Below are 27,040 nucleotides of genomic sequence, written 5' to 3'. Positions count from 1 at the left end.
CTGAAGATTGTAAAATGGTAGATCTTGAGGACGGGAATGGTGCACCTTTCACTTATATAATAAAAACATGTAAAGGTATATTCAAATGCTTTTTCATCTTTTCTTTTTTTTTTGCCCATTTCTAAAAATATGGAACACCATCAATAAAAAACCCTTTCAATTCAGTTTGTCCAAAAATAATATTGCATAAGAATAATAAATAATGCTTTGAATGAACATTGTATGTTGTGACCATCTTAAAATTATGGTAGAGACTGATTGATTGATTGATTGATTGATTTTATAGATCTCACAGTGGAGAAATGTACTCGTTACATCAGCTCAAATAGTCAAAACGAGAGGAAGAAGGTGCTAAAGGAAGAAAAAGGGGCATGGGATATATACAGTATATATAGTGCGTCCACATATGACAGCTTTTTTTTTTAAAGCAGGATTCTTATACAGAGTTATTGCACAGGGTGATTACATTGGTATTTATATAGATGGATATTTATATATATATAGTTATTGCATACATTCAATTCTAAATTCTAAGCACAGTAGTGCAGTAGTTCTCCAACCTGGTCCTTTAGGGCCAGTGCCCTGCATGTTTTAGATGCCTCTCTGGTGCAGCGCCCCTGATTCAAATGTTTGCATGACATCATCAGCAGCCATCATGTGCAATGTCGAAGCCTTTACCTTTTTTCTTTTTCTTTTTTATTACTGGTGATTTTAGCCAAAAGGTGAATACATAAAAAAGCAAATCCTAAAAACATGTACACTTGAAAGCACATGAATGCCGAGTCTAAAGGCCTAATACATTTAGACAATATAAATGATACTGCTCTGTAGGGTAGCTACAGCTAAGTTCTTAGCCAAGACATTTTTATAATGCACAAGAACTCAAGTGCATAACTTTTTTGAAGTCCTCATTGGCCCCTACTGTTGATGTATTTTGACTATACAGTAATGGTACCAGAGTAATATAGTTATAGGATCAGCTGTAGTGCAAAATGAAAGAAAATAGCTCTACGCACAAAATGTGTATAAGACAAAAACAAACCACAAGAACAAGAAAAATGTTGTCACTTTGATCTTGCAGCCCTGGGAGAGAATGCATTTGTCTGCTCATGCAGAGTATGCATAGACTTTATCAGAGAGGCAGGTAGCAGGTACATTTAATAGAGTAACTTTAAAAAAAATTTTTTTAGGAGTAGTTTTACAGGAATGTAGGTTTCACTTTTACTTTGGTAAAATATGATAAAGTATCACTAGTCTTAAGTAAATTTCATGCTACATCATCCATTGAGCATAACTTCAGTTAATGAAACAAGCTTGTTCTAAACAAATATACACTATTGAGGGACACACTTTCTTCTTCTTTGAACTCAAAGCTTATTGGTTGAATGTGATTTCGACCATGTCATTTTTGAGGTTAGGTAAAAATGCGGTAAACCGTTTACATCATTTAGCCTATTCTTACATACTGTAACTATTACATTTGTAAACTTTGTAACTCAGAATCTGTATTTTTCTATATTATTCTTTGAATCACAATACTTTTCACATCACTTAATATTTTGTTCACTTTTACATTATTTTGCAAAATATTACATCAGTTGTTATGGTCATGGTAGTAACTAGATCAGTAACTCATGACTTGAGTACACTTCTTAACTAATACTTTTAAACTTTTACTTGAGTTAAAATAAGATGAAGTGGTGCTACTTTTACTCAAGTGAAATTTTGGGATACTCTACCCACCTCTTGACCTTAAAGCTATAGTGGAGGATTTGCGAATTTTAAAAAAATCTCCCGCCCTCTCCACTACATTATACCTTTAAAACAAATTGCAATTATTAGACATTTTTAAATGAAATGTAGAAGAGGAAAAACTTGTATAAAATGTTTTCCTGTGATTAGAAAACAGCTTTTTGATAGGTGTTTCTTACATAAACATATCACCAGAATGATAATGATGATAATGATAATTAGGAGGACCACTTATTTTGATGATCCACCTGGAAAAAGAAGATCCTCCACTCTACCTTTAAAGCCTACAGGAGTATTAGTAAACACATTTAAGTTAAGCAAATTTATACTATGAGCATAGTTTGCTTTAATTACCATTTCCTTAAGTAAATGTAACTTTCTAAAATGTTTTACAGGGGAAATATCTGCAAGCTTTTCATCTGACACGATTTTAGTCATGATTATCATTTGAAATGAATAAATTGCAGCCTTATCTTGTTGTCATATTTATTCTCCAGACGGCCTCTAGATGGCGGTGTTGCTAATGTGCGTCCCTAAGAAGGAGGAGTATATCTGTAATGTTATATTCATTTTTGATATCTGAAATAGTTATTATGATTTGTAGTAACTCTATTATTGATATCTAAAATTAGAGTTCATCCTCATCAGAATTCATGGTTGGATAGGAAGAATATTTATTTTAGATAGGAAGAGTGGAAGTAAAAGCCCAATACTGTGGCAAGCTATGTTAACATAAATTCGGTTTCATCTGACCATCCATAATCAATTCAAGATATCTTTAAATTTGTTTGGTCTTGTCATTATTTGCTTTTATTTGCTATAATTTTATTTTCACTAGTCAAAACTGCATATCTCTTATCCTAAAATACAATTAAGATATCTTGAATTCTGCTGGCATTTGACAAATCTTTATTCAGAATTATGACTTGTCAAAACTAAAATCGACATATCTTGGAATTACTTTATGACTAATCGTAATTTCAGATTTGTGTAATACTATTGTAATGTGTAATTCAGACGAAACCGAATTTATGTTGAAAAGGCTTGCCATAAAATCAGCGTGTGACGCTTAAATGACAAATCCCTTGTCGTAATATGAGATATCTTGAAAGGAATTTTGACTAGTCAAAATGTAATTTAAGATATCTTGAAATATTATTCTTCCTAATCAGAATGTAAATAGAGATATCTTAAATTACCATTCCGGATAGTCAAAATGTGATTTTGTCGAGTCAAAAAGTATTTTAAGATATCTGGAATGTAATTATGGATAGTCAGACGAAACCGAATTTATGTTAATAAGGCTTGCCATAAACCGAATCTATGTTAAAATGGCTTGCCAAACTATACACATGAATGAGAAACGTGACGTCATTTATACTAATAATTAAATTTTAGTAATCGTGTAACTATCGGTAAGCAGAGTATGCAGATGCTTAGGGGCCCCGTCACTTACACCTGGTAGGCACCCTACGCAAAAAAATTATTTATATGACCACCTAATAAAATAAACTTTGGACCAGACTTTATTTATACCAGAACACATAGCAGATTTCAGCATCATGGTGAGCCGTTTAAACACGACACCAATAGTAAAGCAGACAGTGGTACTTTTAATTACTGCGTTAACGGTGTATAGTTCATTAGACGGTTGGTAAAAATACAATCATATAATATGTTTCAAACCGCAATAAAGATCCCAAAAGAACGATGAATTTGAGTATTTTTTATTTTTATTTTTTTTTTACACTAACGCTTGGAATTATGAAGCATAACCGTTACGTACAATGTGTTAGTGACGATGAATACAAAAAAGAGGAACTTAAGCGGATTCCAGAAAGGAAAAAGGAAAGAAGAGGTGCGGGAAAAAAACTTCACATGGGGCCCACCCAAAAAATGTTGCTTACTGGCGTATTGTTGTGTCGTTACACCATTGTATTTCAGATAGGAAGATGGCCATTCAGATATCTGAATGTTTCCTTTTGACTAGGAANATTTATACCACAACACATAGCAGATTTCAGCATCATGGTGAGCCGTTTAAACACGACACCAATAGCAAAGCAGACAGTGATACTTTTAATTAGTTAACGGTGTATAGTTCATTAGACGGTTGGTAAAAATACAATCATATAATATGTTTCAAACCGCAATAAAGATCCCAAAAAAACGATGAATTTGAGTATTTTTTATTTTTATTTTTTTTTACACTAACGCTTGGAATTATGAAGCATAACCGTTACGTACAAGACGATGAATACAAAAAAGAGGAACTTAAGCGGATTCCAGAAAGGAAAAAGGAAAGAAGAGGTGCGGGAAAAAAACTTCACATGGGGCCTTCGTCGGGATTGCATATTCAGTCAAGCTAATAAATGTCAAAACGGCCTGCCATAGAGGGAGGGATTTCCTCTCCTCTTCTCCAGCATCACTCCCTCTTCGCTCCTTCCAGAGGATGTGTCGGCGTGCTGTGCACCTGCTTCCAGCCTCGTATTTTTACACTCAGGGGTTTCAATAACCCATATTTTTAAATAAATCGTTAACAAATATCCAATCCGACTATCTTTCTGCAGGAGAGACGCCATTGATGCACAGAAACAACAACAGAGGATGTGTTGATTTTTCTCCTCTAGCAGTGAGACAGCATCTTTACCGGTGACACATCATCAGCCCTACAAGTGGATCAGGTACGACACCATCATATGGCCGTTAATGCCTTCATGTTTTTAATCTTTTTGTTTGTCAATAACCAAATATAGACGTTACTGCGTGTCGTCATCACTAACATACGGTAACAAAGCAGCACAAACGGCTCACAGTGAATTACCCCATCAGATTTCATTGTTTCTCTAATAAAACGGTTGCCACGACAAATATGATGTTTAAACCAATGTTCTTCAATATATACCCACTGGTAGTTTCCCTAAAAATAATGTTTGTGTTAAATTATATTCATTTTTTTTTTTTTTTTTTTTTTTGCATTTACCTCAAATTGACCCTTTTTGTTCCTTATTTTGCACAGTTTTGACTCATTATATGGTTGCACATAATAAATAAATCTGTATGGACTAAGCTGTGTTTGGTGTATATTTCCTTAGATGTTTTTTGTAATCCCTTTTGATTAATCTTTGTATTTATTTTGCAAGATATTGTGTCAGCTTCTGATTCTGTCAAGTTACATCTTTCTGTGATAATTTTTAGGTAGAAGCAAACATATTGTTTCAGTGTCATCTGTGGTTTATTGATGTTCTATTTAAAGGCGTCCAGGACAGCATGTCAGACAAAAGTGACCTAAAGGCAGAGCTGGAGCGCAAGAAGCAGCGCCTCGCCCAGATCAGGGAGGAGAAGAAACGAAAGGAGGAGGAGAGGAAGAAGAAGGAGGTAAAAGAAACATGCATGGGTTTTTTTTTTCTTTTGCTGCTTTTTCTCAGGCTGTAATATTTGCAAAAGGTGGAGGTGAGAAAAAAAAAAAAAAACAATCAAAAACAATCATGCTCTGATTTGTTATTGAAATAATAACCAAACACTATTGTGCATTTTTCCTTTGGATAAACTTTAACATGCACAAGTGCACTTTCACAAACAACTACAGGTGCTTGGTTCCAGGTACTTAGAGATTCATTTCCATACAGAAAGCCCATATTCTTATCTTCAGGTAACGCAGAATACATGTCAGATTAAATAATACTACTTTTACCTCAGCGATAGTATCTAGGTGTTACTTTTTTGTATGTCTCGTACCATGTCCACTGGTTGTGCTGTTCTTTTTACATCTCAGGTGATGAAGCAGACTGTAAATGTTTTATCATTATCTCCCTTCTATCTCCTCTTTCTTTCATCTTTTCTCCTTTTTTTCTGTTTTTCCCCTTCCTGTTCTGCCTACATTGCAGCATCCATATAATCTGTAAAACTCCCTGCATAATTATAATAAAGCAATTTATATGCATAAATCAAGCGGAACCCTATGACGATAGCCGTACTGCTCCACTTGTGAAAGTAAAATCTGTTGGACTCTTTTTGGAATCAAGACAATTATTCTTATTGCCTCATCGCCAGACAGGACACTGTTAAAAAAGAAAAGAAAAGAAAAAGAAATAATAACCTACCTGTTCTAAGTCAAACTCAAATGTTTCCCTCTGATGTTTTTTGTTTTCCCCTATGGAGAAGTCAGACAGCCAGCAGAAAACTGAAGTGACCCCAGAGGATTCGGACTTGGACCGCAAGCGTAGGGAGACTGAGGCGCTGCTACAGAGTATTGGCATCTCCCCAGAACCTCCACTAGGTATATCAAACTCTATTTTCTAAACACAGCACACAGGTCCCTTTTAAGCAGCTCCTTTTCTTTATTTTTATTTTAAAAGCTAATACCTCATGTCTATACTCCTATACCTATTGTCATCTCTCTTTTACAACTCCACTGTTAAAAATGATGCTTTGCCTCTTTTCATGCTTTTCAGCTCCTTAACAAGTACTGTTCTCTAGTGGTCTTAGATCGTAATAACACCCTTTTCTACACCTCTAAAGTGGGTCGCTATTTTTTAACTGCAGTTATTTTTAAGTCCTGTAAAACAACAGAGTGTAGGTCGATGAGGAGATATTTGAGTTTTTCTTTTTTTGTGACTATTATTTACTTCTTTTCTACAGTCCTGTGCTGTTGCCTCTGCAGTGTGAAATTTAACCTTTTATTACATTTTTTTAGTCCCGACACCGGTGTCCCCGTCCAAATCAGTGAGCACGCCCAGTGAGGCGGGGAGCCAGGACTCAGCCGAGGGAGGGGCGGCAGGCAGGTAGGGCTGGAGTTTTGTGTTTTTTTAGTTTGTTCTTTACATTAATAGATAACCGGTTCTCAATTTGTGGTATTTATATTAAAAAATCTAATAATTCTGAAACCTTTAAAAGAAAAAGACTTAATGCTTGTGGTTTATTTGAGCTTGTGACTGTTAAAGCTCCATCTTTTACATCATTTTTCTGTTGTTCACATCCGGATGTTTCCCTGACAGGTTTAGGTAAGTATGGGCTCAACCATTAGGTTTATTTGTTGTATAAGTGCTGTGGTACTCTGCGTTTTGACGACCACAATCCATCAATTAGCTCACATGCTACAGTTACGTCTGGGATTTTTTTTTTTTTTTAGGAAAGCCTCTAAAACCAATATTTGGAATATCAGCAAGGCTACAGATAAAGATTCACAGAAACAGTGCCTTAATTACCCACCGGGGGGGATTTACCATTAGGCAATACTAGACAGTTGCCTAGGGCCCCCAGTTCCTAGGGGCACCATAAAACTCTATTTACATCTATGGTTAATACAACTATTCCTTATTTGTGCACATTAATAATGTTTTTGATAAAATGCCATCAGAACACTTGTGATATTAAGTGTGTCTCAGACCCCCCTTCAGTGTCCACCATATTGGATCAGTCCATTTGCTGCACATGTTCAGAAAGGTCCAAACAGGCAGCAGCAAATCATTTGAAAACAAATACTGCGAATAGCAGAAAAACGAAGCACTTTTGTCGCTATATTTAGCAACTTTTCAGACCCCTCTAGTACTTTTATTTTAAAAAAAGTGCCTAGCACTAAATCTAACGACTTTTTTCCGCTACTGGAGGCTTTGGCAACAGCATATAAAAGCAGCGAACACTACTCTCCAGAGCAAGTAGTTTCGTTACCCCGCATCATGCTCTCCTCTCTCTTGTCTGCTGTCATGATTCATGCAGCTATTATTTCCTTTAAATGAAAAATGGAGAACAGAAAAGCAGCGGCTTGTCTACAGTGAAAAGAACGACTACGTAATTTACTTTCGCCTTTTTGGAAACACAGGAAAGAGCAATGAGCTAAGTGAGCTTAGTGATGGGGAAAAAAATCTTTCATTCCTTTTGAGACAGCATGAAAAGTTAGCTGAGTACAAAAAATAGAGAGGAAAACAACAAGAAAAGGGACAAGAAGCGAAGGACAAAACCCAGAACAAATAATGTATGTCTATTCTATTAAAACTTTGTATCTGTATAATTGGTCTGTTTTATGTGTTGTCTTCTCATTTCCGAGGGCCCCATGCTTGTTTTTGCCTAGGGCCCAAAATGTCCTAAATCCACCCCTGTTACCCACCAGGATTTTACATAGAAATGCAACACTAAGTAACACATAATAGGAAACATAAAGGAAAATGGTCATCGGTTTAATATCTCTTTATATGCTACAGTTTTTTGAGGGTCTCTTAAGCATCTTTATCAAATCCCCAAACATTTGTGCTTTCTTCACATTCTAGCTCAGTTTATGCTCTAGATTCACATCTGGATTTAGATCAGGGATATAACTAGGCCATTAGAGGATATCGGGATCCACTCAGTGCCTCCATCTCTGTGTCCTAACAGAATAGCTAACATCATGATTCGGCAAGCACAGGTTTTCCACTGTGCAGCATGAGTGATTTTGGGGGTTAAATAGCAGCTAGATTTAGATTTTAACAATTCATATTGTGATATAACAGTAAAGGTGGCTTGATATATATTTGGACATCTCTTTTTTTTTTGCCCATTTAGTAAAATCTTTAAAGACCATGTAGGATTTTTCCTAACAACCCACTATTTTATCTCTCTATGTTCCAGGGATACAAAAAAATGTTGCAATGTCCATATCAGCAACCTAAAATCTTTTTTTTCTCCAGCCCTCTTCACGTTCTTTGTCTTTCTATTGCTTCCAACCATCTGTGTCTTATAAAAAAATTGGACATCTCATCTACTGAAGCAAAAATCCAATTAACTCGCTAAATAAATAGCTAGGATTACAGCTGGAGGATAAGGACTTAAATCTTATCATAAGATTCTGTGGTATTATCGTGATAATAATATAATTGAGGATGGAGCAAATAATCACTACTTCTTCACAGTCTTTCTTAGGTAGCTGTGTGGCTCTGACTGCTTACCAAAGTAATCATAGCTCCACAAATACTGCTGCTGAGAACTAGACAAATTTAAAACAGCCATCTTAAGGTCACTTTTTACATAAGGCATTATGATTTGTGACACTAGGTATCCCACAGTGATCACATTTAAATGTATTCATCAAAACAAAAAGGAAAACAAAACAAAAAGGAAAGAAAAACAACAAAAAATTTGGACAATTCTTCCTTTTGAACATAATTAATTCTAGTTTCTCATTTAGACAAATGTAAATTCTTATCATGAGGAGATATTTATCACAATAAATGATGTGCACCCCTACTTCAGAGAGAAGTTATTATTATAACAAGATATGAATGTAATAGCCAACGAACAAAGCAGTAAGTTATATTATATTACGCAGCCCTTTTCCATTACATACAATTGATCTAACCCCATCCATGTGGTTGTAATGTAATAAACTGTGTAGCATATTTATAAGGCACTGTATCTGTTTTAGTAATTTACATAGTACTGAACCATCAAATATTAATCTTTACATTTACTGAGCTTTTTGTTTGTTAAAAAGCAAAAATCTGACAAAATAAAATAAAAAGAAATGGAAGATTTTCCCCCTTTTTGCTGCTCCTCTACAGGCTGTTGGTCACACTGCAGCATGCTACATTCTAATCCATCAGTGTTGCCGCTGTTAGCGCCGACATGACAGCAGCTTGTTCTGGTGAATTCTGTGGTCATCAAACGCTTTCCATTTGCTTCTTATTGAGAGGCGGATGTGTGAGTGGTGTGTTCAGGATCGTTGGTGATTGGTTGTTCGGTATGGAGAGTGGTGGATTTGGGGCTGAAGAATCGATGGACGTCAGCTCAGGTTTCCAAAAGAAAGCGAAAACATGTTTGATTCTTTATTTGAAGAATTGAAGAGGACTTCTCCAGCCCCAAATCCACCTTGGATGACGGCATGCCAATTTGAGCTTCTCCATTTGTGGTTGTGTGTGTGTGTGTGTGTCCTTTGTAGGTCAGGTTTCTCTAAAAACAAGCCTCAAGCTCAGAGTTCAAGGTAAGCATTTTCATGTCAAACCCATGAAACCCCATTCCGTATCTTTCTGTGACTGAGGTTCTGCTCAGAACAGAAAGGTTTTGGTCTTACGGAAGTGTTCCCCGTGTTGATTTAGAAAATCAAAGAGTGTTACCTCCCGCCTCTTCTTCTTCCCCACACCTCTCCCATCCCATTTTTAGCGCTGCTGTCGCCTCTAATAACAGCTCCAAGCTTCTCTGCTCGCATGAGCTGAGCAGCGGAGGTCATTTCAGTCCTCACAGAGGTGACAGTGTTGCTTAAAGTGCCATCCATGCCACCAGTTTCACAGCCAGCCTGTCAAGTTGTTAGAAACCTCTCAGGGCTCGGTTTTGGCGCTGTGTGACACTTGCTGAATGCGTAAACGCGTCTGTTTTCTGCTCTGAAATGTATCATCTGGAGGTCAGGTGTTACCTTTTTACAGCTGGTATATTTTACTTGAGAAACGCTTTGATTTTCCCTTAAGTGATTGATTTCTACCTGTTAGGACAGCAGAGGAATGCAGCCATGAGCTCAGCACTTTTCCTCACTGTTTGCCTAGTTCATCAACTACTGTACATATTAGCTGGAGTTTGAAATGCTGAATTAAGCTCTTAAATGTCTTATACGTAAATAAAAACCCTTTGCATTTTTTTCATCATGTTTAAGGTTGCAACCACAAACTTAAGCTGGATTTAATTGTGATTTTATGTTACACACCAACGCAGTGAGCTGTGTCTTTTTTTTTTTTACTTGCATGCCAAAACTAATCATGCATTCCTGCGAATCCACTCTCCTTGTGGTGAAACATGGTGGTGGCAGCATCATGTTTTGGGGATGCTTGTTTTTTTTTTTTTTTTTGTAGAAGTGACAGAGAAGATGGTCAGGGGGGATGGGAAGGTGGGTGGGGCCAAAATATGTCAAATCTAGAAGAAAGAGGGTGAGAAATATCGAAACTAGAGCCAGAGGTTCATTTTCTGTTATGGGTGCTGAAACTCCCCCATCCCCGTCTCCAAAGCAATGGCTCTTAATAAAATTGGTATAAGTTAAGTTAAAGTTTTAGTAGTTTGTTTCTACTTCTTTATGAAATTTTGGCAAAAATAATAACACTTAAAATATCTGTAATATTTCTTATTAGTAGTTTTTTTTAATTAGGTGGGAAAAAGATTAATTTAAAGTATGATTTTACAAATATCAACATCCCATAGAAGAAAATATCCATCCTATTCTTAATAAAAGTTTCTCTTTCTTTATTTTAAAACCTAAACATTAAAAAAATGTTTGATTTCACAAAAAAAATTAATTTTAATCTACAGATTAACCAAAAAGTATTAGCTTGTTTGTTTTTTTCTAAATGTTAATGTAATATTTTTGACTCTAGACAAATTTTATTTAGCTAAAAAATGCCTCTGTAGATCCCTGTGCTAACACAGCCATGCATCAGAACTGTACAGCCAAACTCCACATGAAAAATCTGATTGAATATTTTGAAAGACTTGCATTTTCGACCTGATCAGAAAGCCCTAATCAGTTCTGCAAAAAACAATGGGATAAATGCTGGTGGAGCTACACCCCTTGACACCTGCAGCCCTGAATACAAACACATGCCACACTTTTGAGATTCAAAAAACAAAAATCAGAAAATAATATATCATTTAGTCCAATCAGCAATTATAAAGGATTTTCCTGCTAGTCTGTCATATACCATGTGCAGATGGACACAGTTTGATGTTGCAACATAAAATGTAAACAAAAACTTTAAAGGGTATGAATACTTCTGTATGTAATTTGGCTTTTCCAGGCGTTCAATAAACGTGCATTTTCAAGAGGAAGGAAAAGTGCCAGCTCCTAATATGTAATGTGTTTTTATTTGTGTGATAACTGGAACAAAAAGATGGACCTTTATAATTTCTTTATGGCTTTTTTGTATGAAATTCAAAATGTTGTTCCATTTAAAAAAAAAATCATTTCTAAATAAAAAGATGCTCGTATTAAATATAAGAATCAATGAATGAGTTTGTCCATCTTTTTAAACCAAAATTAAACTTTTCCAAATGAGAGTAAAGATCCCAAAATATACTGTATGTGGATGCATAATGGACATACTTCCATGTGAAATATTTGTGTTTGTAACCTTTCATGTCCTCTTTTGCTCCCTCTGTTGGTCACATCAGGACACTGCAATGGGACACAGACCCCTCTGTGCTGCAGCTGCAGGCTGATTCTGAGCTTGGGTATATCTTTCCCCTCTCAGACTTTTTTTTAATGATTTAAAATATAGAGTTTAACCCTACATAGAATACAGTTTTGGATTTGTTTGCGACATAATTCCAATCATGAAAATGTCTCTGCTTTCATGCAGGCGCAAGATGCTGAGGCTTGGAGCCTCTAAGATCACACAGGTAGACTTCCTTCCCAAAGAGGTGGTCTCTTACTGCAAGGAGACACAAACACCAGTCAACACCCTGCTTTCTGAAGGTATTTATTCATATATGTGCTTAAATCTTTCAAAAAATAAAGTGGAAAGAAGCAGTCACATTCATGTGAACCTGAAGGTTTATTTCCAAATAAAGCTTCTTAAATGTCAATGCTTAAAGATTTAGAAATATATGATTTGTTCTCATCAGATGCAAATTTGCTACAAAGGTCATAGAAAACAACAGTTGTAGCTGTTGTTAAGTGTGCATGTTCTCCCCCTGTAGAGAACAGTAGACCACACGTGCATTCATGCAAAAATGTGCATATTTGGCTCCCTGTGAGTGGGCGTCTGCATGTGTGCTGAGCTGCGGCTACTAAACGCATCCACATGGCCAGATCTGAGCTTTATTCCCACATTGGAACAGGAAGAGCATCGGCGGTTTAAGGCGTAAATGTCGAAGCATTTTTTGGACTTGAACGGATGCTTGGACGGAGCGCGGTCGGAGCTGTTTTCTTTGTCAGTAGTTTATAAATGCTTCTTTAAATGGACTGGAATGCAAATAGAAGTTCAGCTTATGACTCTCCACTCTCTAACACACACACACACACACACACATTAACATGCAGACACTTTCTCCCTATCGTTTTCTCTATCTCTCCTCCTCTTGTTGCCAATACAGCTGGCAGCCATGTGACTGTAAAGGGGTTGTACTTCCTGCTTCCTGTCATTATAATAGATGGTTTTCTGTTGAACCCCCCCAAATTAACTGAGCACATACACACGTCTCTCCTGATCTGCATCCTAATGGCCTTGCTGCAGCTCCCCTCATTTCCTCGGCAGCCTCAGGTTTGGATCACGCATTCAACAAGTCGTCTCCAGACTCATACTTTCACACTGGTTTACATGCATGCAGAATCACAATTCATCTTGGTTCTGTTTTCTCACTCCTAGGAGGACTTGACAAACGAAAATACCTGACAGTTAGATAAAACCCAATAAGCTGCTCTATCTGGGTCAGGTAGTCTGTATCCACACAAAAACAAACACCACTCTGTGGCTGGGTAACGCCTGCAGCAGTGCTTCATGTCTCCTCCTTCAGGTTCATTTGTTTTCAGTTTCCGTGGGGTTCAGGAGGTCCGAGCGTGTCTGCGTACATGTTAGCCTGCATGCATGAGAACATCTGGGAACCAGAGCAGAGCTGAGGTGGTCTTCTGGGAGGTGACCCTGGTCTCAGGAGCCCCTTTCTTCCCAGACTATCACAGAGCTAGGCGGTAGCACCTGCCTCCTTCTGTAGCTGTGTGTTTGTTCAGGTCTGGTCCCTTTTTTTTTAATATAATATGAACCCAGCTTACAAAGCACTGGTTTAAAGTTACAGATCCATTTTTGTGTGCCTAAATGTTCAGCTGGCTAAATGATAAGAATGGGAAATTGTGTCGCTATCAGATGTTTTTGGCTTCCAGATCAGTAATATTCAGTTTTTTAAAGTTTTTATGTAGACCAAAAGACAGCAAATCCTTAAAAAACATTAAGTGAAAATATATATATATTTTTTTCTAATGCCTAACAAGATTTTGTTTTTCATTTGGTCAAAAAGTTGTAGGTTTGAAAGGGTCTTACCGTTTTCTACATCTTGGTTGGTCGATTGTTTTCTGTTTTTCTCGGCCTGAATGTTTTAAAATCTCAGCAGCAGGTCAGTTTAATGTGTGACCAAATAAATGGGTTGGTTGTAAATAAAAGTTGACATATTTTTGTCCAACTATTTGGTATGAAATTAAAATTAAAGCAAAAATGATTGATAAAAGGAGCATAATTCATGTGTTATTTGAATTCATCAAAGTCTACAGGGTTGATCCTTTTATGCTTTTGAGGAGTCTAGTTCTGTATGTTTTGAAAGAGTTAGAAAATGTTGTCACTTCTTCTAATGCTGTTAGGTTGCTGTTAATATTCATATTAAGATCGGGTTTGCAGCCACATACTTTATATATTTTGAATTGGATCTTGTTGGAAACACATTAGTTTGAGATGAAGGGTTTATAAAGTGAAATGTCTGTCTGTTTGTGCCAAAACCAAGAAATTTGACTGAATTTAGAGGTTTTTTAAGGGGTTAGCTTTTTGTTATTATTGCCTACATCTTCTCTTTCGACTTTTTTTTTTTTTTCATTTGTTATTTTGTCAAAAAACGTTCACATTTAGAGCTTTGGACAGGTTGTGATTAGCAAAAACAGCTTGTCTCAGCTGGGCCTGTTGAACTCCGACCTCAGCTCAATCCCCAAAAGAACGATGATTTTATTCTAAGATTTTACCACGGTTTGAAATCAACAACGATAACGAGGGGAGGTTTCTCTTTCTTGATCTTTTAACCTCTTGTATTTGCCCCTGTATTGGGCTGGCAGGTTCTTGTTTGTGTGTTTATTTAAGAGTACGGATAGAGCCCTGCAGGCGGAGGCATTGGGTTGGCCTTTTCACTTCTTTGTTCTTAAACAGTATTTTATGTTTTATAGTTTTTAAAAGACTAAAAGCTTAAGAAGCCAAAGTTAGCTGTATGGTTACAGTATTCCCTTGTTTTCTCTTGGATGTTTCCTCAGATTTGTCTATAATCAGTTGATATTCTGCTGTCTAATTAGATTATGTCCGGTCACGCTTGATTCCAACCTTTACTGATTTTCAGTGGTATGAACGGACCTGCTTGTTATGAGATATAGATGGGATTAATTCTGATTAATCAATTATTGAAATAATCCTTAACTAATTTGGTTATCTATTAATCGTTAACTGTATTATAGAGACTCTAAAACCTGCCTTTAGCTGACAGAGTGAGCCACTTAGAGCAGGAATTATGCCAAAATTGTAAAATAATGTATAAACATTTTGAATTTAAGATAAAAAAACAATTTCGTCTATCAATATTCTCTATCCAGAACTCCTCAAATGAAAAACTTTTAGTTTCACCTGGTTTAATGTCATAAAAAATTGTTTTTTAGGGACCTTTTGGCATTCGGTTTTTTATTTGAAAAAAATAATTATATTAATCGATTTGCAAAACAATCGTCAGTTGCAGCCCTATATTACAGTCATAGGACTCTGACTGTTTGTTGAGTAGCGGATAGTTTATGTTGTTAGTTTAAACTTGGTCGACGATGTAAAATGAAATCAACTCCTCTACTCTACTCTGTGGCAGTGTGATTATGCTGTAGATTAATTAGTTAATACCACACTAATATATGGATCAGAAGGGAGTACTGGAAGATTATTCACATTCATTACTTTGATATGGGAAGAGATGGACCCCGAAATTTTTCTTAAGTAAGAGTAACACTATTTTGTTATAATTTTACTTCAGTTTTTTTGTTTTTATAATTTTATTATGATCATAATTTTACTCAAGTAAGAGTGAAAAGTAACTCATCATAACATCTGAAATTGTAAACTAATAATGTTATATTGGCAGACTCAGATGTAAAGGTGTGGGCAAATTTGAGTTTTTCAAGACTATAATAAAAAAAACAAAAAACAAAAAAAAACAATTATGTTATTAAGAAAAAAACTCTAAAACACCAAAAAAACTGATAATTTTGACCCAATTTTCTTTTTTAATAGAGAACTTAGGAGACCAGTACCTGCGGTGAACACATTCACTCCTTACTGTATTATATTAGCCTGACCTCTACATTTTATGGCAGCATTTGTAGAAAAAAATAAATTCACTTTGAGGGAGACATTTACTGTTTGTGTTTTTCAGTTTTTTTGTTGTTTTTTTGTTGTTTTGAACAATTTTGTTTATTTTTTAATGAAGTTACTCATAATGGATAGAGTAGGCAAACATTTTACTTAAATAAAGAGTAGCAATATCTTATTAAAATATCATCAAAATAAAAATTGTGATGCAGTAAAACTACTCTTTAAAGTATATGTTTGTCAAAAACGTATTCCATTCAAGTAACTGTAACTGAGTAAATGTAACTAACGAGTATGAGTGAATCTACTGTCATGTACGTTTTTTCACAGTTTGATTGAAATGAATCTCTCCAGCCTGGGTTAAGGTTGGAGTTAACCCTTTTTCTAAAACTTTTACACAAAATCAGTTTAAAAAAACATCCCAAGAGTCTCTAAATGTGACGAATTAGCACTTTTACCTCACTTCTCTTCCAAACTATTCCCATTCTTATGTATTTACAGTTCGTGTGAATCTGAAGTAGGGCTAAAACAATCGTTTTTATCATGATCAATCGATTATTGAAATAATTGTCAAGTAATTTAGTAATATTTAATCGCTAACTGGAGTATAGAGACTCTAAAACATGCCTTCAGCTGACAGAGCGACCCACTTAGAGCAACAATTATGCAAAAATTGTAAAAAAAAAACTATAGAAAATGTTTTTTTCGTAAGATGTCTTCTTTAAGGAATCTTTGGCTATGTTATTATCAATCGATTTATTGAAGTAATAACAGATGAATCGATTTACAAAATGATTGTTAGTTGCAGCCCTAATCTGAAGTAGCGCAGATCAGTCTGATCTAGCCACTTGTGAATTACTTTAATTCAGTGGGGCTCTACAAAAACGCTTCTTAGGGAAAGAAGCCAGTGAAAGGGAAAAAAAATTATGAAAATGAATAAAAGATTGAAAGATGACAAAAGGTGAAGAGAACTGCTTGGTCATTGGAGAGCAGACAGAAGGAGAAGAAAGAAACCAGTAAAGGAGCCATGATAGAGACCATAGTGAAAGAAAGGAGCTCTAATACTGTGGCGGTAATTGTTAGCAGTGAACCAGAAAGGAGACCCTCAGAATTAAAACTCTTTGTGTATTCGTGTATAATTAGATAATGCTATATTGGAAAAACCCCTCGTCGGGGTTAAAAGTTGAAGGGTTCAAGAGTTTGGGAGTCTGTATCCAGACGTGTGTGTCTGTGTGACTTTTTCGCCGCGCTTCATTGTGCAATATTTTCAGGACCATTGGCTTTTTTTCAGGCTCCTTACAACTCAAGTGAAACTTCACCTCTTAAAATACGCTTCCTGCAAAAAGGAGGCTTTCTTCCTAAATGACGTGGAACATAAGTTTAAAAGAAAAATAAACATCATGTTTTGGCCCTAGACTGAAAAGAAACACTTATGTTCGTCCCGATAGTCACAGACTAATACGTAAGCATTCAGACACATGTAAACAGTTTAGTGTTGTTAAAGCACACTGGATTAAATACGCAGAAACAAATCAACAAAATCCTACACATAAGTACTGACGGCTGACTGTTTTAATGTTTTTATGTTTTCTCTTATAGGTTGTCATAAAGTTCTAAATATATAGTTATAATCCAATCACTGGCTGAGCAGCTGTTAGTGTTTTTTTCCTTTTGCGTAAATATATTTAATATATTAGATGGTTATCTACACTTTCAAAGAAATATCCCTTTGGGGTTAAGTTCAGAAAGGAAACTATGTCTGGTAGTCATTACTGGAAGAGTTGAGTAGTTTAGAGGTTTGTTTTTCTTTAACGCCTGTTTTTGGAAGTTCTTTAGTTTTAAATGTGGCTGATGTTAAACACAAACCAAATTCGGTCCAAGCAGTGACTGCAGAGTGATGATTGATGGGTGAAATATGAACAAACATGGACATATCTGATCTTTTGCCAAAATATTTTATAGATTCTCAGGGAAAAAGCAATAGCCTTTAACTGCAGGTTTATTACATTTTCTGCAACTTGTATCCTACAAGTATTTTTATATCTAAAAATATACTAATATATATGTTTCTGATGTAACGATTAATGAATCACAGTTTATAAACCAGTTATCAGCAGGTGCAAATGCAGAGAAACAAATATGTTTTTCTAGCCTTTAAATGCATTAAATAATAAAAAAAACCTCACAATTTTACCTGTCTCTGAAGTTAAACGACGTGTACTTTGACGTGTTTTATGTTAAATTTATTAAAACTCTGTCCGAATATGGAGCTATGCTTGTGTTTTTATAAAATTCAACAAATAAAGGAATCTGAAAGGTTAAAATAATTTTCAAAGTACAAAAAATATGTTGGAGAGAACAAATTTTCACACTGATAGAAAAAACTGATATTATGTGAGACTGAAGAAATATTTTTGAGAACATTTTTGAGATAAATTGACATTTGGAAAATGATTTCCAGGGGAAAACGGCTCTCTCAGCAACTAATTGTGTTTTTAAGTGATTTAATGTGTATTTTCCATTAATAAGTTGCATAATACAAACACCATGCCAGCCATCTTGTTTAGTTGCAGACAGCTCTCTGTCCAGCTTCACTACAGACTTTTAACCCCGCCCATCACCACAGCGGTAAGCTCTCGTCCACATTCCAGACGAGGTGCTGCGAACGCACCTAATATCAGCACTCACCTGTCAATTCTGTTAAAACTGGCCAATAAGAACACAGGACCGCCCATGACGCATTTTTTGGATCGAGAGAAAAATCGTAAATCGACAGCAAAATTTAGAGAGAGAAATCTATTTTTGAGAGAAAGTGTTTTCACTCTGATTGCAAAAACAATTTCTGGGGGTAATGAGAGTAAAATAGATTTTTTGGAGAGCTTTTACCCTTGAAAATCTTTTTTTTCCAAATTTCAATTTATCTTTTATTTATTCTATGACAAAATATTTTCTCTGAAACCTTTTACAGGCTGCAGACCCCTGAGCTTGACGCCTAGCTCAGGGGTCTGCAACCTAAGGCCCCAGATCCAGAGGTGGCTCTTTACTTTCACTATAAATGATATTAACGACCAACTAATGTCATATAATAGAAATACTAGTCTTAGACACTTTAGTGTCTTTTTAAAAGATTATCTGAATTATGTTTTCATAAAAAACCATGACATTAAAAGAACCATAGATACTTTTAGATCCGTCTTGTCAATCATTTGGAATTATGTGGGTTTTTTGTGTTGTTTTTCTGTTTTTACATTGAATAATATCCAATTTTAAGAAACTTCCTGCTTCATCTTTATGATGCTTTCATGTTTTTACTACATATAAAAACTGTATATTGTTTGAAACAGCAACAGATTTGCTATAATAGTTATTTGAAAATAATAAGTTGTTTTTGTAAAAGGTTATGTGATATAGGCGGCTCTAGACGACTTTTACTTAGCCGAATCTGGGCAAAGTGGCTCTTTGGATTTCAAAGGTTGCAGACCCCTGGTCTAGCTGAACCAGTTAGCTCCTTCATACCTGCACCTGATACATGGACTCAGGTATTATATCAATTGAAACATTAAAAAAAATCCTGTTTTAGGGACTGAACAAGCAAAGAATTAGAAAGCAGCTCTGGAGAACTTTATAATTTCATTAAATCTATATGTTTATTAACTCTTTTTTATTGTTTTAATATTTGTTAAACAATGTTCTTTATCATATGTGATACAGAAAACTGTAGAATGAAGCACTTTCAAAATAAATATTTGTTTCAAATCTCAGCATCCTTGTTGCACAGCTGATTTGAACGTTCCCTACATCAGATCTGTGTTGTAAAAATATCATTTTAGGTTGCTATTTCTTAGTAAAAACTATGCAAGGATTGGATGAATATTTTATTTTATGAAAGTGAAATCTATGCACAGTTATGTATTTAACATAGAGGGCGCTAAAGCTTAATATTCTCTTAAATCTTGTTTCCTAGTGTGAAGCTGTGCTTTGTTTTTGATGAGGTTAGCAAACTCAGTGAAACAGTAAAGCTTTATTAGTCACCCAGCCTGGAGCAGCACTCCAGTAGGGTGAAATGTATGTTTCTCTACAGCCCGTCCAGGAAAAGACACAAACACAGACTTTATACATGGAGGGATGCACCATGCTGTCAAAGGTGCTGGCCTTACATTATTTAAGAAAAGAGGAGAAAAAAAAAAATCAGTCTGACATCAACTCTGATCAGGTAATTGGAATTTTCATGATATGCAAATATTCTTTAAAAGTTTCTTTTTTAAGAAAGTTTGTGAAATCCTGTAGTAAAAATGTATTTTTTTGACCCTCCTCGTTAATAAGGAAATGCACCTTTGTTAGGGTATGAGTTCAGGCATAAGTTAATCTTGTTAATTAAAACAAAAATATACTAATAAAATCTGAATGTATGCACTTTAAAAAATATTAGAAAATTAGTCAGAATTGACCAGAAATAAATAAATAAAGAAATCAACAATATAGACCTAAAAGAAAACTGTTACAGTGTCCATTTTTAAAAATATTTTTGTAAAATATACCATTTTTACCACATAATCTAATAATAGTACAACAATGTAATTGAGGGATTTTAGTTGTATGAGTTTTCTACAAACCATTTAAACAATTATGCATCCTAATTCATACACAATTTATTAAAATAACTGCATCTGCATCTGAATCACCCTCTGCTTTTTGGGCATTTATTACAGACCTTAATAGAAGAATATGGTCCATAGGAGGGTTGTTGCCGCAGAGGCAGCCACATGTGTGTTTGGGTGTGCGTGCCGGTGTGTCCAGCCACATATGGAAGCACTTGTCTCATACCTCTTGTTGTTGTCCCAGTTTGACAACAGACAGAACAGACCAGGAGGTGTTTGAGTGTGTGTCTGAAGAGAAACCTGTCCAACAACAAAACACTGTCTTACACGGACAGGAAGAATTGGCCTTTTCACGACTGGTGTCTTTTTATAGAGCTGTTGCCTTTAGGTAGTTTTTTTCTTGTAATTCTGATGGAGTGGGTGTGTGTTTATTCGCTCTCTCGTCCCCACTCTCACATCAGAGGTGGCTTTTTCTAAGACAGTGGAGATATAGTTTTATCTTTCCTCCCTGCAGAGACACGTAATCGTCTCCTGTAGGGTTCGGTTTCTCTCTGCTGCTCTCCACAGGGCGCAGCCTTTACTCCTGTGTCACTTGCTAAATTGATCCAGAGTCCAGAGTGGTTTGAGTCAAAATGATCAAGGCTGTTAAAACACAGGAAAATCCTGCATAATGGAGAGAAAAGAAGCCTTTGCAAGCGCCCAAGGTATTTCTAGCAAAGTCGCAGATGATTGCGATTTTCCACTACGACCACTGTATAATGAGGTACATGAACCCTGTCTGTACCCCCTTCTCTCCTGGTAACATGGCTATCATCTGAAATAGTATTTGTCATCTGATGAGAGGGTTAAAAAGCAGTTTTATGTTTCCTTTTTTTTCTCTCTCTCTTACAACCTTCTTATGTTCTTGGTTTGCAACGTGCTAATCTTGACTTTTTGACATGCGCGCCCCACCCTGTCCTCCCTGTACTGTCTTTTTCCACCCGTGTAAAACAACCGCAGGTCTCTAATATTTTCCTGGGTGGTCTGTCCTGCTCTGGAAGATCCTCTCTGTTCCACTGGGGTTTCCTTTTGATATGATTCAACGCTGCAGCTTGCCTTTAGCTTATGGTTGCTTGTTTGTTTGTTGCTTGTGAGCAAGATATGGAAGTTTTCATCCTTGATTCTGTTCACATTCTGCACTTATTCAAAACCAACCAAATGTTTAAATCTTTTAATTCCAAGATTTTTCATCCATAAATGGATTTAGTTTCTTAGTGAAAACTATTTTCTTTCCCGTAGATAACTTACATTTCATTTATATGTATGAATTGCTTACTTTAACATTCATAACACATTTTACAGCCTCATTAAGTCCGCTTTTTCTGTGGAAGTAGTCTTGCAGTTCTTCATCTCGCCAGCAGGGAGCACTCTTGGCACATGTACGTTTTCTTTCTTTAGGTTTCTCCAATAAGAAATGTTTTAATATATATTTCTTTCAAATATAAAATTGAAAAAAAAAAATAATCAGTTCAAAGTAATAAGCTTATTTTCTGATCTAAAATTTAAGATATATTTGATTTTGGTAACATTGTTTTTTTTTTAAAATGAAACCTTTTAAAAAAAACTTGGAAAAACTAAACCTTTTGCTGGCTTATGAGAATACTTTTATCCCATAGCCGTAAATTTAAATGAAACACAACTGCCATCAGAATGGACCATCTGTTGCCATCCGCACCAAGCAGAAGGACGAAGCCTGCGTCTGAGTGACATAAATACCACCTAAGATGACGCGCTGAGAAGTTAGTGTTAATTGATTAATTACATTAATTTAAAAAAAAAGTATTTTGATTCATCCCTTTAAATCTCTCACTCGGTTTTGACAGCTCGGAAAGTTTGAAGTCATGAGTTTTAATCAGAGCCCTGTGGTGGGACTTAGAGCATGGCATTGCATGGCCATGATGGCTTATTTTAAAGATGTGGGTCTGGGTCAGGGCCAAGCCTGGGTGGCACTGCTGGAAAGAGCAGGGGCCGCCTGGACAGACTGAAAGAAGGGAAGAGAAAGAGAAGAAGTGGGAATCAGCAAAAGTTAGCCACAGACCCCTAAAAGGGCTGTATGGGCTGCATTAACGAAAGTGGGTTCTGTGTGGCATGGCATGTGTGTTTCTGGTGTACGCACACATATACAACGTCTGATCAGAGTGGAGAAGTGTGGTGAAGAGATGCATTAATCTAAATCCTGCTGTGGGTTTTCGCTGTGCCAGTTTTGCATCAGGTTCTGCTGCTAATGTGTCGGTATGTGGGGAATATTTCTGCCCCTACTGTGGCAATCATGGCTCCATGAACCATGATGAATTTTAAACGTTTCTATTAGAATAAATAATAAAGGCAAAAACTTAAGGAAATTATCAAAATAGCTTTAATAGATTTTGAGTGAATAGATTTCTGTGCATCTTGCATTTTCCTTACATAAATAGATATCATACACTTCATGGGAAGAAAGCCCTTTTTTTCTGTTTGCTCAACAAATGTTCTTACCTTGTAGGCAGCTTTGGTATAGTCCCCTCACAGTGGGATGCATTTTCAAGAAGTCGTGACTGTGATGTCTTGTCTGTCCTGTGTGTTGATCAGCAAGATTCCTGAGCAGGCTGGATTGGCCTCTCACCTCCCAGAGATAGATCTGCTCAGCTTTACGAATGGATGGCTCCGAACCAGCAATTTTCCATCCTAGCGGACTAACTGGGGTCTCTAAAATGGTTGAAGTTTTTTTTTTGTCTGTGCTCAGATGAAGAATATAGGTGGTTTTAACTGTCAGACATAAAACAAGTAATATGGAGACTTGTTCTAGGTCTGGAGAATATATAAAACCAAAAAAAGGAGCAATTTTTGAAGTGTATTCCTAGGTAATTCCTAATGCAATCAAACCATCTTCAGCTAGGAGATTATAAGAGGAAGTCTTACCTAATACATTTAAAGAGATTGATTGCAAAAATATGTCTTGATATCTCAGATAAGGTAGAGATCATCTGATTGGATCAAGGTCTGGGCTTTAACATGGCCTTTCTAACAACATAACTCCCTATTTGTAGCTTGTCTTGCTGGTTTATTTCTTGTTTTTGTGCTGGAGTCAGAATCTCTGCTCCAGTCTCTTTTCTCGCAGCTATGAGTTGACCTTCCTTTCGTATCGTTCTGTAATTAACTCCTTACATCTTGCCATCTCCTCTGGCCAGCTTCCTTTTCTAGGCAGTGTGTTGCATCATAAACATGGTCAAATAATGCATTTGTGCTGCACAGACTCTGCTGAATGATGTTGAAATGAATTAGTCTGGTTCCCTCAGAGGGAATGAGATACCATTGCTGTTCCAGTCCTGATTCAAATCTTAGGGGAGCAGACGGCTCAGTAAACAGGATATAATGGATGGCTGATTGGGTGCTGTGATTGGGATCAATATTAACGCTGGAGAAACTTTGAATAACGGGAAAAAAACTATCTATTCCCTCTGGAGGCGACGGACATAACCCCACCAGTAGTTGGTGTTTCTCACTGCTTACCAACCCAGATTTTGTGTTCTGATCTGTTTTCAATCTCTACTAACAGATCACCACTCAAAAATCTCGCAGAATGATGTCTGAGGTGCAGAAAAATAGTAGGAAGCTCCTGGACTAAACCATCCTCCAATAACTCCACTGCTCTTACACCACAACTCAATCTGTCTCCTTTGGCCATTAATTCTCCCCCCCTCCGGTCTCTCTCTGCTCTCTTGTAACAGGCTTATAATTATAGGGTTGTGGTCCATCATTTGCTCACTTTTAAAATCTCTTCATTGTCTGATTTAGCATTGGTATCCATTGTTTGGATGCTGTGAGGCTAAGCGGACACCCTGATATTATGTCACTGCCAGTGATAGATACCGAAGTAAACTTTACTAATAAAAAAGCTGATAACAGCGAAGGTCTAACCTGCATTCTGCTCTTTAAGACTTGTAGCTGGGGTCCTGAAGCACATGTTGTGTGAGCACCACATAAGAGGGGCCCTTTGAATAGTTCTGACCATCTCCTATGTGTTAATCTCTACTGAATTCTCTGGAGTTCCTCCACAGTCTCCTCTTGGTTTTTAAACAACTCTTAAAAGTTATGTCGATTTCAAATGTGCGTGACTCCATCCAGGAGTCACCTCCATGCTGTAGTGATAAGTCACCCCCCCATTTGTATTTGATGACAAACCTCTCTCAGTCTCATCCTCCCCTTTTACACAAACACTCTTTGATAACTGCTCCAAGCTCCAGCTAGCACATTTCCACACCCGATCGTGGATTGGGTTCAGATTCAAGGTTTAGCTGACGCTTTGATCCCTAACCAAACAGAGACAGGGCGACACTTTATTGCTCTGACGCATCAAGCCATCGTGTTTCATGCTTTATCTGGAGAGGAGCAGAAGACGCTCTGTGTCTTTAATAGGCTGCCAGTATATTTCTCCTCACATGCTCTGAGGTGACCTCCAACTGAGAAATAATGCAGCATGTTTAAGCTAATGAAACTCCCAGCAGTTGATCAGCCTTCATTAAGATTGTTTCTACTTTATCCGACAAACAGATCAGCCCATCACTCTCAGCTGCATTATTTCAATCACCCGCATATCAGTGAAATGTACTATATGTAGTTATGTGCAGTTAATCGTTCACAGCACGGTAGCCGAATTCATCATATCGCTACAATCTTTCGTAGTGGTTGGGTTTGGAGCTTTTATAGTGTCACTGTTTCTGTCCAGGCAAAGGGAGATAACAGAGGTTTAGACTCTGTGGTATCGGACCTTGAACTACCAACTATGAGCTGGCAAATATTTGATTTTTTTTTCTTTTAAATGTTTTTATCAGGAAAAAGCTGCATAATAAGTACTGTAGGTTTATTAAGTCTACTGATCTGATATTTGGATGCAGAATCATCACGAATCCCTCTAGATTTCTCACATATGTCTTTTAAAGTAGTCTTTAGCAATAGATCTACCTTTCTTTTGAATTTGGCTCATATTTTACACCTTTCTTTTCACTTTAAGGAATGGTGTGAAAAGAAAGGGACTCTATTCCTTTTTTACCCATTCTGCCAATGCACAAACCTCAGCTCACATGGTCTCTTAATGTAATCAGATTACCTTTGTATGCTACCACAGTGAGCTGCTGTTGTAGACATTCATAAATATATGGTACCTGTCTTGGCCAGTGTTGTATAGTAACGAAGTAAAAATTCTTCACTACTGTACTTAAGTATATTTTGGAGTACTTTATACTTTTCAAGAGTATACATTTTTTTGAGAACTTTCACTTTTACTTCACTTCATTTATGAACTTATTTACATACTTTTACTCTGATACATTTTAAATGTTTGATTTAGTTACTAAGTAAAAAAAAAATAAAAAAAAAAAAAACGAGCAAGAGAGCGAGAGAAATGCAAGTATTTTGACCCCCACCTACTGACTACAAAGTCGGGTCTTTCCTTGGCTTGTTCATCAACACCAATAGGATACGCCTGTTTGCAAAGCTAAATCTAAATCAAAGTCTAAATTTATCCTACACTTGGTTGTTTATATTATTTTAAGTGAATTTAACCTTCAAAGTTTACCAAAATGTAAAAAAATGTCATTCAAACTGCACTACTTTTTACTTAAACTTATCACTACATTACTTGAGTACATCTATTTCTACAGTAATTCTTATACTTAAGTATAAGCCATTTCAGATACTTTAAGACTTTTACTCAAGTAACATTTCAGTCAGTGACTTGGACTTTTACCAAAGTCATATTTTGGAGAGGTACTTGACTCCAAGATTTCAGTACTTTATACAACACTAGTCTTGGCCCCTTTGATTCGATTTGTGTCAGACAAATATTTGACCTGTTAGAAGCAGCAAATCTTACACAGATGTCAATTATTTTCTCCTAATTTCTAATAATTACAGTGTTTAGTTCAGAAATACTTAAAAATAACTCGTTAGAAGCCTTAATATCTCAATCATAGCAGGATGTTTGCGATGGAAAGATGCTACCTGTTTCCTTTATATCACATCCAATCGGTGACCTTATTTTTACCATGCAGCATTTTTGAAAACCAAAGCATTTCCAAACAGTCACACATTTGGTATTACTTCTGATTTTTTTTCCTTCTGCATACCAAAACATGAAATGATAATACTTTCGCAGTTTTTACTGTACTGCCTTAGGCTAGTTCTACATACAGTACATGATCTGTTGGGATCAGCTGGGAGTTCTTGCCTGTAATTAAAAGTTCAAGGACACAAGATAATTAATCTTGTCCTATTTCAATTGTTTAAAACCAATATAACGGGTTGACCAGTCAGAACGTACAAGAAGCTGCTGCTATGTGAACTTATGTTTTAGACTACATTTAAACTACAACACTGTACATATTAGAAATTAATCTTTAAAAGGATCCACTTAGATACACTTTAAGGTCAAATGTCCTACCTACTGTTCTGTAAGCAATGACAGTGGTTTACAAAGTGCTTTTGCATTAAAGTTAATAACAAAATCGCAACTAGAGAATACACGAAACACAATATGGTTCATTAAAGTTAGACACTACAGTTGGGAGACAAAGAAGCCTCCTAGACTTTTACAATAAGGCGCAGATTTGTGCAACAGCAGTTATTGGGACG

The 27,040-nt window shown here is 36.2% G+C and overlaps 1 protein-coding gene across 4 annotated transcripts in view; it reads left to right on the top strand.

Annotated features, from left to right (window-relative positions):
* The first annotated feature begins 4,194 nt into the window (after nt 1-4,194).
* dync1i1 (dynein, cytoplasmic 1, intermediate chain 1) overlaps nt 4,195-27,040 on the top strand; it is a 78,752-nt gene continuing 55,906 nt past the window's right edge. Inside the window, exons 1-6 of one of the 4 annotated variants that reach the window (XM_015376443.1) lie at nt 4,195-4,436; nt 5,009-5,130; nt 5,917-6,031; nt 6,449-6,536; nt 11,875-11,934; nt 12,063-12,178. In XM_015376443.1, the coding sequence (XP_015231929.1) occupies nt 5,023-5,130; nt 5,917-6,031; nt 6,449-6,536; nt 11,875-11,934; nt 12,063-12,178 (487 nt within the window). In that variant the 5' untranslated portion in view covers nt 4,195-4,436; nt 5,009-5,022. Of the gene's footprint in view, nt 4,437-5,008; nt 5,131-5,916; nt 6,032-6,448; nt 6,537-6,736; nt 6,756-9,198; nt 9,707-11,874; nt 11,935-12,062; nt 12,179-27,040 lie in introns of those variants that run through there. The other 3 variants (XM_015376442.1, XM_015376441.1, XM_015376440.1) reach the window with 3 other exon arrangements.

The sequence above is a fragment of the Cyprinodon variegatus genome, unplaced genomic scaffold, assembly GCF_000732505.1.
Source record: "Cyprinodon variegatus isolate N-32 unplaced genomic scaffold, C_variegatus-1.0 Scaffold135, whole genome shotgun sequence".
In the NCBI taxonomy this organism is placed as follows: Eukaryota; Metazoa; Chordata; class Actinopteri; order Cyprinodontiformes; family Cyprinodontidae; genus Cyprinodon; species Cyprinodon variegatus.
This window is presented reverse-complemented; position numbering and strand designations above follow the sequence as displayed.